The following is a 15,000-nucleotide window of genomic DNA, read 5'->3' on the forward strand; positions in this document are numbered from 1 at the left end:
TCCCTCAGCCTGATCCCAGTGTACATTGTATTCACCAACTTAATTGAATAAAATAATCGATAAAGAATATTGTGGGGTAGGTCAAGAAAAAATACACATGTATCCCCGGGCATGTATCCTTGATTCTAAAGATGGTTTACAGAACTGCCTCGCTAGCCTTGGCATTCATAAAGCACAGATATTGTTCACCAGTGCAAGATGCAAAGAAAATCTCTTATTTCTGGTATGAAACAACAAAACCACATGTACCTGTTCCATATCATTCATCTTGGTGCTTGTTTTTATTTGAATCTCCCTGTTTCACAATGACATTATTTTCTTCTTACACTTTGGTAAGGGCCAGATGATCACCCATTTCTCAGATCCCACTCAGGCATTGCAAGACTGTCATTACATGATGGAATGGGCAATACTGATAAGCAGCTTGCACGTAGGACCACAGAGGAGGAAGATATGGCATATTTTGAGAAACAATACCAAGCAAGGGTACGGTGTAATTTAATGGAAAATCTTAATGGTACAACTCTGTTAACAATCTCTGAATACACTCGATCAAAACCTTTGTCACCTTTAACCCACAGCCTCCTAAAAGTGACACTTAAATAGATTGTACTGTCTAATGCCATACGATTTTGCTCTTCAGTGGGGTCAGGTTCGGCGTTGCTAAAACAAGCGTGAGTGTGAGGTGAAGGGCGAGGGGTAAGGTTAACCTAACCTAGGTTAGACCTAGGATAGGAATTTCTACCCCACTGCTACTTATGGTATTTGTAATAAAGAAAGTAATCCTTAAGGACGGTGCCTACTAATTCAAAGGTATTTTTGCACGGTTTACTGAATATGCAGGAAAAGTAGATCTTAACAAGTGTTACTGAAATCCAAAAAGAAAATTGGGGGTAACCATACATTTTTCGAAGATAATTAATCAACAATATTTTTGAACAGCTCTAAAATACAAAGCAAGGTATGGCGCTCTTTTCCAAACTGAAGCTTAATTATCTCTGAAAAATGCGTGGTTACTCCCAATTTTCTTTTTGGATACTAAGAGCACTTGCTAAGTTCTGCTTTCTCCGCATAGTTTTAAACCGCCCAAAAATATCCCCGTATTAATAAGCACCACCCATAGGAAATCCGAGTATCTCGAGATGCGCAGAACGTTTGTGCAATAACAATAGCAGGCACCGTCCTTCATATGTAGGCATTGCATTGGCTTTTCTTTTTAAACATTAATAGTGTTCTGCATTTGTTAGCTGAGGGCACAGAAGGAGACTGCAAGACTTAAAGGATCAGCTCAAACGAAGAAGCTTGCAGAGAAAATTCCAGGAGAACTGGGCAAAGGAAAGGCTGCTAGGAAAGTTGGGCTGAGAAATGCAGAACTAGCAACCAAGCCTCCTTGTTCACACAAGCGCCCTGGGAATCAGGCAACAAAGCAAGAGAGATGACGTTGTGAGGATTTTGTTTGTTAATGAAAATACGCTAGTTGGCGTTTTTGACAAGTTTTGTAAAGAAATAGTTCCCCCGTGTATTGTTCCTAATCCATTGCACTGTACAGACTTAATTTAAGGCCCCGGCAACATTTGATTCAAAATCCGTTCGATTTTGTTGAAATCATTCAATGACTAATTTTTTACATACTCAGACTTGGACTTTTTTTGCTCATTTGCAGATTCGTTTCTACTGTTAAAACGTTTAACAAAAAGCGTTTCCTGCAGCGAGGGAGAACAGTATCTCGGTATGAATCCAAGTTATCGCGTTTGTAAAAGTAGTCTGTAAATACCATACATGTTAAAGATGTCTGTATCTATGCGCAAAAAAATTGAGTGGAGACAAAGGTTTTTTTTTTAAACGTCTTTATTCTATGTTGGTTAATCAAATATCGATAAGTTGTAAAACAGGAAAAATAAAATAAAATAAAATCAAAAAGATGTACATGAATAACAATCTACGTCTATTACAAGACTATTAACTGACTTAGCCTACGAGCGAAAACACGAATTGGCGTCGTTGCAGTTTTCAAAGTGGTTGCCTGTTCAGACCTCGTGAAGAGGCACCTTTCGAAAAATTAAAAAATAAGCATAGAATCTTCCCATTACACCATCCCGTGTCATTGCTGCCAATATGGGTACGATCTTGACGACAAATACCAGGCCCGGGTTGCGCGAAGCATGGCTAGCGCTAACCAGCATTAAATACCATGGAAACATTGGTTTTGATACCTCTGAACGAACGGTTTGCGCTAACCAGGCTTCGAGCAACCGGCCCCAGGTCCGTTAAATTTACATCGGCTATGAACAATCAATGATCAAGTATCGTGGCTGAGTCAATTGGAAACTTGAGAAGACTAAAAGGAAGTTGTTTACAGCCACGGATGCCAAGCAGGATCCATGCGACACAGGTTATCAGGGCTGGTAGCTGCGGCTATCAGAGTTGTAACTTTGGTTTCACCGCCTTCATACTGAGCAAGATCTGTAGAGGGAACGGAGTTGGTCAGGACTTAAGAGAAGCACGCTTCGGCAACTGGTCGTAGACGGAAATGGGTTTATCAACTACGTTGGCATGGTAAATTGACCACCGTAAACTGTAAAGAAATATCACGGCTGACGTTTCGTGCGTAAGCCCTTTGTCAATCGAATTGACGCCTTTAGGGTGTTTAATTTACCACTTCCCCACTGACACAGCACCAGTGTCTTTAAAAACTCAACCCCTTTGTCCATAGGTAGTAGAAGATCTTAGTGTCTGAAACATTCTAGAGGGCAGTTTGTCTTTACGCTTTAAATTTCAGACAGATTCACTTGACATGCAACAGGTTGTAGTTGGCCCTTGTGCTCGGATCTTCTCAGCTGAGCGATAGGAAGATCTGTCATGAACCTAGCTCGCGGTAGAAGTAGGGTGACGGGCTGCTGTATTTTGCCGGTCTCTGATTTGCATCTTACACGATTGACGCCTTAGCATGCTTAGTGCAAGGATTGATAAAACAGACGTTTGAGGTTATCAGTGACAAACAACTTACTCTGCAGCCTCGTCATGATGGCGGTTACAGCTCCCTTTACAAGTTTAATCAGCAACTCACTGTCCATGTCTGTGGGGGGATTACTCAGGGGGAGGGAGTGAGTCTCGTCTTGTTTCTGTATTTACAAAAGTGGAATCACAAAAGGTTAATGTAGCGGTTCATTTCACTGATCTCGAAAAGAGATTGCAATGAGCAACCAATTGGTTTCATTCTGCCAAAACTGGAGATCGTGGCGTCATCTTGCTGGGACCACTTTGACACTAAACCTTCGAAAAGACAGTGAAGTAAAGAGTAAAACGCACTCTCGACCCTCTATATTATCCGGAAAGACTTTGAAAGTGGTTTCAACAACATTACATTCCTCTCACTCTTCTACGGTGACGTCTCAAGGTGGTTCCATCAAGATGGCCGCCACGGTTTTGCTGTGACGTACTTTAAACAACGATGAAATGATATAAGAAATGAATCATATATGAACTGCGGATACTGCGTCGCACCGGTATCGCGAGGTCACGGGTTCAAACCCCGTTGAAGTCCTGAATTCTTCAGGCTTCTTTACGCAAAGAAGGAGGATCGAGGATCATAGCGAGGATCATAGGTTCACTTGAGTACTTTAAACAACAGGGACCTTTAGCAACGACGACGGGAGCGGCAATGAGTACGTCATCTCAAAATACATATTCGCTTTACTGTAATCACTTCGCAACTAATCCAAGTCTTTTAACACGTGGGAGTCCCTCAAAAATGAAGTCGATGTACGAGTCACGCTTAAATTAGGGGAGAAAATGAAAATTTATCTCCAAGTGCTGACGTCCTCTATAAAACCTCAAATTTGGTGATTTCACGTTGTTGTTTTGCTGACGACGGCAAGGAAATGAACAAAGATGAAAAATGCACGTGCAGAGCGTCCAAAGCTATTGTTTCTGCCCACTAAATACATGTATACAAATTTGAGACGTTCTCGTTGCTAAAGCTCACTGGATGCGGCTTCCAGTCTTCCAGTCCAGTCCGTTTGCCTACACAAAGGCCTGGAATGACCCAGAACTCACTAGTAACTTACTTTTAGCGAAACAGTGGGAGACTTCTCATGGATGTAAACACCACGAGTCACCAAGGTCAAACTCATTTTGCACACTTGGTCTATAAGCGCCCATTTCGCCGTTACGTCTGAACTCTCGTTTTCCTTATCAGCATTGAGCACTAATTTAGTTCCAAAACCGATTTAGAATGGTTAGTTTTAGAGTTACGGTTGGTGTGTATACCGATGAGATCCTTGAATACTTTAAATTGCGATCAAAAGTGGAGAAAACCAAGTGCTTCCGAGAGAGGAAATTACGTTTTAAAAAAACAGATAAACAGATTTCTATTTGGGAATGGTCTCAAAGGTTGGTGCCCCCTTTCATGCGTAGCTCACAGGAGACAGACAAAAATTGCTTTTGAAACCAATTTGAGAGACTCTTGTCTACTAAGTTACCTTCTTGTGCCAGGCAATCATCTCATCTCGTAATACGGCCCTCAAAATACTCTGAACACTGAAGTGAGGCTCTGCTAGGCAGCGTGCCGCTGATACAATTGCCGCGGTCATTACACCATTCACGCCGACTGGTGTCACGAACTCGGCAATATTCGGTGTCAGACGGAAAGGTACAGGGCGGTTCGCGTCCAGTTCACCTTAGGGAAAATCATCGGAAACGCCACAGAGTTAGTTTATCTCGTTGAGAAAATTACAGTTTACGGGGCAGAAATTGTACAGTTATCTGACTCACCCTTAGAATCGTCTACTTCAAAGCGACTGTACGAGACAGTAAGTCTTCCCGATTCCTGCGCGATTTGAAGCATTTCTGGTCCCAGTCTCGTTAGATGCAAGGTGAACTCGGCGAAACCCGACAGTGCCATTTGGATGGAGAGCTGGAAGAGTTAAAAGAACCTTGTAATTTAGCGCGGAGTCGTTAGCTACATAATTCCTCAAATACACGAATATCGGCTTCAGTGACTTGTCATTCGCTCGTGCATGACATACAAAGCAGCCCACACAAAAACGAACAGTAACTGTCCAACAATACGAGTGAAACAAAGACAAATACACACATAGTTCTCGTACTTTTCAAATACTGCGAAGAAAGCACTAGCAACACTTGCGCACCTGTTTCCTAAAGGTCCAATAATCCGAGGGGTCCTGGTACGTGTATTGTGCCCATTCCTTCAGGAGTATCTCTGGCACCAATGTAAGCTGCACCTCTCTGAGAATGTCCTTCAATACCTGGTGAGTCACCTGACCGCCACGTGACTGCACTGAAGCAAGGCGTTCGTAGTACAAAGCTATCGGCGCGTCAGATTCCACGTGTTTCTTACTGCAACACTGCAGGGGAATAAAATTAGACAATTGATTATTAAGATACAAAGAAAAAAAAGGAAAGCAAAACAAAAAATACCGTTTTATACTTACCTCAGTGAGAATCTCCCTGAGCGAAATGAAGGATGGGTTATCCTGAAAATGTGAACGAAGTAGAAATTACAAGGAGTGTCACGCCATCTTTTAATAGATTTAAAAGCAAGTGTCGTGACATAATTATCAAGATGTTTCGTTACTTAACCTCGATGAGTCTCATTTGCGGCGACACGGCAACGACACGTGGAATAGTGAATAACAGATGTCTTTTGCAGGATTCCTAAAACAAGAGGAAGAAAGATGTCAGTGTCTATCGCACTTGTTTCTTGGTGTCTTAATCTCTTCTGGATTCACGCACCTTTCTCTTCTCGAGGTATAAATTCAAAAGCCTCAAGAGTTGCAGAATCCTTTCTTCTCTTCTTGATTCCGTCATGCAAGCGTCATTCACCACAAGGTAAGGATAAATCTAAATTAAAACAAGCACAAAATGAAAGTTAAACAAAAGCTGTTTTACTTCCCGATTTACCCTCAATCACTGCTAAGTTTAAAGGGTATTTACATCGACTGGAAGAAACTAAGCCATCACCCACTCAGGCCAACGAGGATTAAACAAACCGTGCAATAGTTTCGGAGAACCAACAAGTTCATTGGAAGCACAAAGAAGACTGTCGGAAAAAAAAAAAAAGGAAAAAACCAACATACCTTTCCGTTATTACCACGAATGTAGAGTCGCCTTGCAGAAAAATTGTGTTTCTGAACAAGTTCCACTCGCGGCATAAACCGAGCGATTCTGATGTAGTATGGACTGTGCTAAAAGAGAAAGAGAGACAGGCAGACCTTTACATGTACAACCTCCGAGTATTTCGTCGGACCCATACATCAAGCAGCTCTATCGCGAAATCGTTACAATTCGTCCATTCTTAAAAGGCTGCTTCTGAAATGCGACTTAAAGACGAAAGAACATGATATAATTACAAAGTTCCACGTCTTAAGATGTCTTTCGTATGACGATAAAGAGAGATTTAGTGTACCCAAACGTCGCCTTAAACGTTTTGGGCCTCTAGAGGTCTAACCGGAACTAACCGTATTGGCCTTCGGCATCAGGAACTCGCCAGGAAGTTCAACTTCTGCTGTAGATGTGGTAAAGTTGCTAAGGAAACGACATCTCTCCTCCAGCAAGAAGGAACTGAAAAAAGAGAGAATGGCTTTTTGTTATATGAGGCATGAGCAAATGAAATTGACACTGACGGCTCCTTCACTAGTTTAATATTCATACTATATTCTCAAGAATGGCGTCTTAAGCTTACTTTGGTAGAAGTTTTGCTTTCTCCTCGAGTATCTTGATCCATTTCTTCAGTTTGCTAATCAGATTATGAAGGCCCATAGCACCTGGTTGACTAAACCAAAGAAAAGTCTGAGTCAGAAATGCTACCAACCATTCTCCGTATTTCTTATACGATAGTACAGCCCTTCTCCGTGTTGCGTATATCCTGGCACAACACATCTCTACCTGGCTCATACCTTGGCAGAACAGGTAGGGCAGTCGAGACTTTGTTGCCCAGATCACAGGCCTTCGTGAGGCCAATCTTGGAAGCTAAGCAGACAAAAGACTGGAACCGAGTTAAACGTAGGGGTAAACTGAGGCGAGACAATGGTTGAACGAAGAGAGGTTTATGTGCATTAAAATTGCACAGTTTTACATGTAATCGGCAGTGACCTTGTTTTGTTCGTCTAACGGCATTAAGTGGTACCACCATTGAAGGTTTTGGACGAGATCTTAAAAATTCAAATTACAGCCAACGAGCAGTCGCTTTTAGTGGTACTCAGTGTGTCATATGCTATAAAATCGTGTAAATGCTAAAGCGTCCGTCACTTGTGTAAGTCAGCACTTACGCGAGTTTATAAAAGCACAAGCAAAGATACAAAAGCTCAGTAGCGTTTTGATCTTAACTTCTTGTTACCCAGAAAGCAACTGTGACAAAAGAAATCAACGGACTTTTCCTTTCGTCACAGAGGATGGTCAAGAAAACTAGTCAGTTGTTGGCAAAGCTGCTTACCTAAAGTCAAAATCGATGGCGAATTGTTCCTTCAGTCTCTGGAAAACAGGATCTTGAGCAGTAGCCTGGGCCCTTCTAGCCAGGGACTCTGAAGCGGCTGACGAGAAGGTGCTTGACACACTGGAGGCCGATTCAAATCCGATCCCAAATGTGCTCACCAACTTCTTAACAAAACTTAATGTATGTGGAGTAATACGAGCGGCGGCAACTGAAGAAGCGAGAAATGGACAATAATCCTTTGCGAGTTAACTTATGTTCAGTAACACAGGTACAATCTTGGACAAATTAAATGGAATAATGACACCACCCCTCCCCCCAAAATCAGTGCTGGCAACATAGCGCGTTTTGGACTTCACGCGGCTTTATCCTTAATTTAGGGGTAAGGAGCATTTCTGTTCCATTTTAATCTGTCCAAGATTGTAGATGCACGTCGAATGGGCCATTTCCGAGTTGCTGTTAGTCTCGGTTTCGAAGTGAGTCTTGGTGTCCAACTATTGTAAGGGAAATGAGTTTGATTTGCATAAGAATACGCAACTCATTTACATTTGAATGGTTGTGCACCAGGACTCGTTTTGAAACTGAGACATGCAGCAACTCGGAAATGGGCTACTGACTTCTTTAGCTTGTACGTTTTGCTTTCCCATTTCAGACCACGTGATGTTCTCAAGGGAATTCTCCTTTCGTTTTTTCATAACCACGTGCATAAGACGACATTTGAAAGAAAGTGTTCCCTAGAGTAACATCACGTGGTCTGAAATGGGAAAACAAACGTACAAGCAAAAGAGGTCAACTACGGCAAATATAATGAAGCAGCCTAAACGCCACCTACGTATTTGAAACAATACGGTCAGCGTTAGGGTTAACTGCTTGAGCTTCCTGGAGGAGTAAAGTTGGTGGGACGTCTTAACGACATTTATTTTCTGGGAACAAATGATAAAAAGTGTAAGGGGACACTTTGTGATGCTCACACCAACGTACGTGTACCTAATTAGACGCATTTCTAGACACTATGAGTTCATTGCGATGAAACTTTCTCCGACTCTTCTTTACTTCCCATTCTTGGTACGCGGTTTTAATTCCAGCATTGTCCAGTGAATGCTCTACAATATCCAGACGCGACTTACATTTTCTTCAACGGTAAAGAACACTGTTGTATGATGGGATTGTGTTTCTAGCTTCAACTGAAGAATATGCCATGATGAGGGTCGATTGCTTTTAGGACGTTTCTTTTTCATAATTAATTCAGTAGAGCTTACTCACTTACTGAAAAATAATCAGTGTACAGTCGTTTTCACTTAAAGTGGTACTATGATCAAAAAATCATTTCCTTTTTTTCTTCAGATTTTGAAAGCGTGTTCGCTTAACACCTAACTGGCAAAATTTTGAGCTTTGAGTTTAATCCAAAGGCTATTTATTTTGAGTGTAAGTTTTGGATTTCATGGTCCGCCATTACTCACGTTCAAAACTGGCCGATTGGACATCAGAGGGTTGGATCTAGAGAAAATGACGTCATTTACTCACTAGCTTAAAATTTCAGCGTGTAAACGCAATTTATTATATATGCAAAACACGGGTTGAAAAGACTGAAAGCCCGAAACTCCCGTGCTGCATATTAATTAGGCCGCGTACACACGCATTGCATTCTTAAACTAGTGAGTGTTTGACGTCATTTTCTCCTCGAACCAGCTCTCTCAAGATTTTAAAGTTAGTAATGGCGGACCAATAAATAAGAAAATTCCAGCTAAAATAAACAGGTGTCTTTTTAAAGTCAGAACTTAAAACTTGGGTGAGTTAGTGTTTAGTTAACATAGTTTTGAAATCCAAAGGAAAAACAAAATTTTTTTTTGGTCGTAGTACCACTTTAGAAAAATTCGATTTTCTATACATTTTATTGGCCAAAACAAAACTTGCGGCACAACCTTAACCAATCGGAAGCAAGCTCAAAATCCGTGCTACCTGCAAGCTTTAGACACATGAGCTGGAGCTCTGACTGTTTCATTTGATGATCTGTGCATTTCTCGATTCCCGTTTTACGCGGGTGAGACTAAATCGCGTGGGTGGGTGGGTCGTGAGTCGTGTTTGTTTGAAGATAAAAAAAAAAGATGTATATTAGCTCCCTCAGTGCTCGGTCCAAATTTGCAATTGCCCGCTCACTAATTAATTTTCCCGAACTCCTTTTCTGAAACGTTGAACAAAGAAAAACTATCTACCATTAACTATAAACATTTTTCCTTCTGGTCTGGCAAACAATTTCGGATCTCGGACCCACGACCCACGACTCGCGACACACGATCCACCCACCCACGACCCACCCACCCACGCCGATTAGACACTCTCGTTTTACGTTCATCAATAGTTACCACCGTAATGACAGAGTAATGTAAGAAAGAGACGAAAGAGAGAAGTGATCCTCGCACTTATCTGTAGAATTTAAGCAATAGGCCTTATTCACGATAGCCGCCATGTTGGTTTTCAAATTGTCATGCAAATTAGCCATGTGTTATGCTGGGGGGCAAACATTGGAAAAAAGGCAAATTGCGGAAAATCGCCGACTCGTCAAAATATTGAAAGAACATTGCTTAAAGTCCATTTTAGTATTTAGAATTAAGTACCTTTTATAATAATTTTATATCTTTTGATTGCCTTTGACAGTTTGACTATCTACTTCGTTAGATACTCATTTTTCACTAAAAGAAAAAACGTCGAAGTAACTTGTGTAATCATTCTATTTTACTCCTTAGGTGATAAGCATTCAATGAACGTGAAACAAATCATCTGTGTGGCCAAGATGTTCGTTATAACCTCTCGAACTTGTGTACTTGTGTTGTTTGCCCCCTCAGAAGTGTGTAGCTAATTTGCATGATAATAGCAAATCCAATATGGCGGCCATAGTGAATAAGATCTATTGTCTCTTACAGACCTCTGAAACATCCAGGCTTCAGCGGGATTCGAACCCATGACCTCTCCGATGCCGGTGCGACGCTCTACTAACTGAGCTACGAAGCCACACACAGTTGGGAGCAGGTCAATTTGTTGGGCTCGTGTTCCCGTGAAAGGACTCGGTCGGTCGGTTGGTCGGCCGTGGGTTCGGATCCCGGTTTAAGCCACCTGAATTTTGTTGAGTTGTCTATAAGAGAAAATTGGGAGCTTAAGATCTACGACGGCGACGTCGACAAAAACGTCACCTCGAAATAGAACTTCGCTCTCGTAAAAGTCTTTCGCGATTATTCCATCTCGTTCACTTCGTACAATGTGGGCGAAGTTTCCTAAAAATAAATTGGTACGAGCGGTTTCAGACTGAAAATAGAGAATGAAAGATTCTCTGTTGCATGCTCACGTTGTCGTCAAAACCTAAAATTTACTGATTTCACGTCGTTGTCACGCAGAGAACCGCAAAAATATGAGCTAAAATCCGTGCTGCACGTGCAGCACGATTATTTATGCTCTTTTAACCAATGATATCATTGTTTTGTGGCGTTTTCGTCGACGTTCCCTACTTACTTAAATTGTCCAGATAAGTACGAGGATAACTTCTCTCTTTCGTCTCTCACTTCAAATACACACTCGTTTCATAATTTGTTGATTTACCATCTCCTCTTGTCTCAAAAGCCACCAGATAACACTTTGCGAGTCCCTGACGGAGCTGCCTCAGCACTTCTTCATGCCAACACTCTCTGAACCATACCATCTGCCGGAAAGTAAATAATTACACGGCTTTATTTTCTACAATAGCAAAGTAGAGTACAACTGAAATTTCCAAGAAGCACCTGCAAGCGAACTGAACTTTAAAAATGCTTGGCTAGTGTCAAGGCTGACTGAATTTCATGCGAAATAAAGAGAAAATGTAGAACTTTGTCGTAAGATCGAAGCAGACACAAAAAACGTTGCCTGTTCTTCTCGGTAGATTTCAACATAGGTACTGTAGGGACTGTGGGAGGCGCGGTGGCCTCATGGTTAGTGCGCTCGACTCCGGATCGAGTGGTCCGGGTTCGGGGCCTGGCCAGGGACATTGCGTTGTGTTCTTGGGCAAGACACTTGACTCTCACGGTGCCTCTCTCCACCCAGGTGTATAATTGGGTACCGGCGTAATGCTGGGGGTAACCCTGCGATGGATAAATACTCCTAGTCGCTTAATGCTACTGAAACCGGAGATAAGCGCCGGCCTGATGGGCCTTCTGGCTCGTAAGCAGTGACTTTACTGTAGGGACTGGTTATGTTGAATCGACCGTGACCCTGCACAATCTTTTGTTTTCGCTTCGCACGGGTTTGCAAATTTAGTTGCGCATAACTTAATCGAAGGATTTGATTGGTTATCTTCTCGAAAAAAGGTGTGTTTTGTTCAGGGTCAAGGCCAAAAATACGGACAATAACATGACACAAAGGAAATCGTCGAGTTTCATAGCCATCTCCATGCATTAACGGTGATTTCGATGGAAACAGGAAGACACGCTCCAAAAGGCATGATACCTTGGGCGCATGTGAGTCATTTGTTAATCAACCATACAGCCATGCAAAGCTCTTTGATAATTTACACAATTAAAAAAACTCGTTGCATGGGCCAAATTGTCTGTGACAACACGCTGTTGGATTTTCTTGTTTCAGATGTTGAATCAGCTTCACGTTGATACCCATGGAAAAATCTTTTAAGAGTTCCGTCTATGTTTTGCTTGTTTGTCGTCATGTTGGAATATCAGCCACCTTTAGTGGCCAAACCTACTCCTTCTATGGTACGTCCAAGCAAGACACAAACCCTACAGGAGGAATAACAGAAAGGAAATAAAGCCTCTACCTGATCCACGACTCCCTCAAGGGCCGAGAGAAGAGTGGGATGAAGGTCCCTCAAAAGGTGCATAATCTTACTACATCGCCACATCTGCGCCGTAGCGCGTATGGCGCCAGGATCACTGGAAGCGGGTCCTGAGGCTTGTGGGGTGCCTGTGGTGCTGGAGCTTGTAGTCGCCGAGCTTGCACCTGCGTCTGCAGTTGAAGCCATTGTCTTTTCAGCGGTGTTACTCGATTGAGCAGCCGTTGTTGGTGCAGATATATTGGTGGGCGTTGATGGTGCGGTCTTCAGCAAATAAAAACAATACAAACGACGATTTAAGCAGACAAAAGGATTAAGAAAGAACTTCAAAATTAACTTTCACTTACTGTTGGCGTTGTCTTTGAATTGGCCAGATTTTCTGTCAGAGAGCAAACGAAATAAATTGAATACTTAACTGAAAAAGACTTTAAAAAATCGTCAATCCAAGAGTAACAAAAGGATAAGTCCTTATATAACTCCACCAAGAAATACAAACTGAAATATTATAGCTCATGTATTAAGACAATCGTCTCAATAATTTTAACATTACGACGGGTACATACCAAGAGCGGAAGAGGCTACAGACGTTTTAGAAAGAGTAGTCGAAGAGCCTGTCACACTCGTTTGTCCAGTTTCCGAACCGGCTACACTTGCTTTAGAAGAAACTGGGGTTGTACTTTGCAATTCAGAGCTTGCAGGAGTATTGGCGCCTCCCGTTGATAACCGCTGACCTGTTATGCCCGCTGCAGCGGCTTCCATCTTATCTGTATTTGTAAGAGAAGAGGACTTAAAAATGAAGCGATCTGTGATTTCAGCCGTCACCAAATGACTGCGGACACGAGAAAAAGGCGCCGCGAAACTCTAATTTGCATTTGATTGGCTGGGCGAGTTGCTTTGAGTGGATAACCTTTAATCTCCTCTACACTTTTTAACACTGACATTTTCCTAATCTATTATTTGTGCCACGTCATGTTTTGGGTTTTGGTTCAGCCCAATTATTTACTAATTTTTTTCTCGTGTATCATCAGACAAAGCGAAATAAATCTAAAAAAAAAATAACTAACTAAACAAAAATAAATAAACAATGAACAACTTTTTTCACACAAAATTGGCCAAAATGAAAGTGACTAGAAACGCGTTTTGTTCATAGCGGCCCAAGGCGTTTTTAATGTTGCATGAATGAATTTCAGAGAATTATAGGACATTTATGGAAACGAACAATCTTACGTCTCTCCCGCTGTTCAATCTTCCACGTCAGATAGAGTGTTCTGATCGGAAAGTACATCGCCTGCAAACAGAAAGGAACGTTTGTGAAGGCGCTCCTCTGCTGTGGAATTTATCGTGCAACTTGTCCCGCAACGCCGTGCTCAGACAAGATGCACGAACTATTTCTCGTTGTAACAGAGATCGCAACGGCAAAAACGTTGCGAGACAGAGTTGCAGGTCCCGTTACAGAACTTAGAATCAAGTTCCATGACGTAAACCATTTAAATGAATAAATAAACAAATAAATAAATTTATCAATTAAGACAAAGCGAATGCTTTACTTGAGGGTGAACTCGACCGATGTTACACAACAGGTTCAAGATCTTCTGACCCTCGCGTCGCACCAAACAAGTCAACAGCTGAGGAATCCTAAGAAACAAAAATACAAGATTGATAACCAGAAAACAATCTCTAACCGTTCACCAGTAACAGGGTAGAACAAATAAACAGAACTTACCAAGGGAGCCAGTGAACCGGTGGGACACCAACGCAGTACTTGTCCACTGCCTCGGATATGCAGCCCTAAGACGCGAATTAAGCGCGCGGTCACTTTGTGATTGACAAACGACAACACCAACCACAGGAAAAGACGCCAACAATGCCAAGAAAAGAATAAGACGCACACAAACCTTTTCGTCATCATACGTCATCAACCAGATGGTCCTGGCCAGGTACTTCCGGCATTTGGCCTCGTTTTGATGCCTACAAGCGTGGAGATAGCAAACTACGGCGGATACGCCCAGCTGCATGTTCCTATGGCTTCAAGCAAAGAAACTATTTTAATTTTCTTCCTTTTTTTTTGGTGGCGACCTCGTTTCTTTAGTCGCTTGTTTATCAGTCTCTTTATTTAAGTCGCAAGCAAATGTAGAGGAGCACAAGAGATGTATTTTGGTGGGAGACTCTAAAATAGTTCAAATGTTCAAGTACATCAAATGAAATCTTGGTTGTTGAAGCGAGGAAAAAAAAAATTGCGGTACCTTGAGATTTGGTACGCTTTTCAAAACATCGTTCGTGTAGCATATATACCTCTACTATCGTTTATTCCTACGTTATCCATCCGAGAGTTAGCCCTAGTAATGGAAATTGGCCTGCACGAAGCCAGAGAATAACTCTGGTGCGGGTGACCGGGAAAATACTGCGAACCCGCGGAAACAATGCCGGGAGCTCTCCCCACTGCCCCAACCTGACATCAGTACGATGACAAAGCACTATTCAGATCAAGACGCAGCCACTGGCGTCTCCCAAAAAACAACAGACCCTTTACAATTATTCCATGATCGTGCGTTGAGTATGAGATAGTAAATAGCCAACGAGGTTGGCTATAACCAGTCTCATATCCAACCAGCGCAAATGGAATAATTGCTTTATCATTTTCCATTAAGTATATGAACCCGATAACCGAGATTTGAGTGAACCAATCAGAAAGCTAGAAACACAATATCCGAGGTCGAAACCAAAAATAACTGAATATGCAATA

The 15,000-nt window shown here is 42.0% G+C and overlaps 2 protein-coding genes across 2 annotated transcripts in view; one reads left to right on the forward strand and one right to left on the reverse strand.

Moving 5' to 3' along the window:
• Positions 1–2,326, forward strand: part of LOC137967919 (protein FAM221A-like) — a 4,752-nt gene extending 2,426 nt beyond the window's left edge. The window contains exons 5-7 of the mRNA XM_068814516.1: positions 338–486; positions 1,248–1,443; positions 1,664–2,326. Of these exons, the coding sequence (XP_068670617.1) occupies positions 338–486; positions 1,248–1,439 (341 nt within the window). The 3' untranslated portion in view covers positions 1,440–1,443; positions 1,664–2,326. The remainder of the gene's footprint in view (positions 1–337; positions 487–1,247; positions 1,444–1,663) is intronic.
• Positions 2,323–15,000, reverse strand: part of LOC137967917 (transformation/transcription domain-associated protein-like) — an 84,215-nt gene continuing 71,537 nt past the window's right edge. The window contains exons 104-123 of the mRNA XM_068814514.1: positions 14,153–14,282; positions 13,981–14,045; positions 13,805–13,892; positions 13,485–13,545; positions 12,821–13,021; positions 12,605–12,636; positions 12,243–12,521; positions 11,042–11,141; positions 7,454–7,661; positions 6,704–6,793; positions 6,480–6,582; positions 6,099–6,206; positions 5,755–5,862; positions 5,602–5,676; positions 5,454–5,495; positions 5,151–5,366; positions 4,774–4,915; positions 4,482–4,678; positions 3,008–3,122; positions 2,323–2,463 (exon numbers count right to left, since the gene is read on the reverse strand). Coding sequence (XP_068670615.1) covers positions 2,354–2,463; positions 3,008–3,122; positions 4,482–4,678; positions 4,774–4,915; positions 5,151–5,366; positions 5,454–5,495; positions 5,602–5,676; positions 5,755–5,862; positions 6,099–6,206; positions 6,480–6,582; positions 6,704–6,793; positions 7,454–7,661; positions 11,042–11,141; positions 12,243–12,521; positions 12,605–12,636; positions 12,821–13,021; positions 13,485–13,545; positions 13,805–13,892; positions 13,981–14,045; positions 14,153–14,282 — 2,470 coding nt within the window. The 3' untranslated portion in view covers positions 2,323–2,353. The remainder of the gene's footprint in view (positions 2,464–3,007; positions 3,123–4,481; positions 4,679–4,773; positions 4,916–5,150; positions 5,367–5,453; positions 5,496–5,601; positions 5,677–5,754; positions 5,863–6,098; positions 6,207–6,479; positions 6,583–6,703; positions 6,794–7,453; positions 7,662–11,041; positions 11,142–12,242; positions 12,522–12,604; positions 12,637–12,820; positions 13,022–13,484; positions 13,546–13,804; positions 13,893–13,980; positions 14,046–14,152; positions 14,283–15,000) is intronic.

The sequence above is a fragment of the Montipora foliosa genome, chromosome 8, assembly GCF_036669935.1.
Source record: "Montipora foliosa isolate CH-2021 chromosome 8, ASM3666993v2, whole genome shotgun sequence".
Classification (NCBI taxonomy): Eukaryota; Metazoa; Cnidaria; class Anthozoa; order Scleractinia; family Acroporidae; genus Montipora; species Montipora foliosa.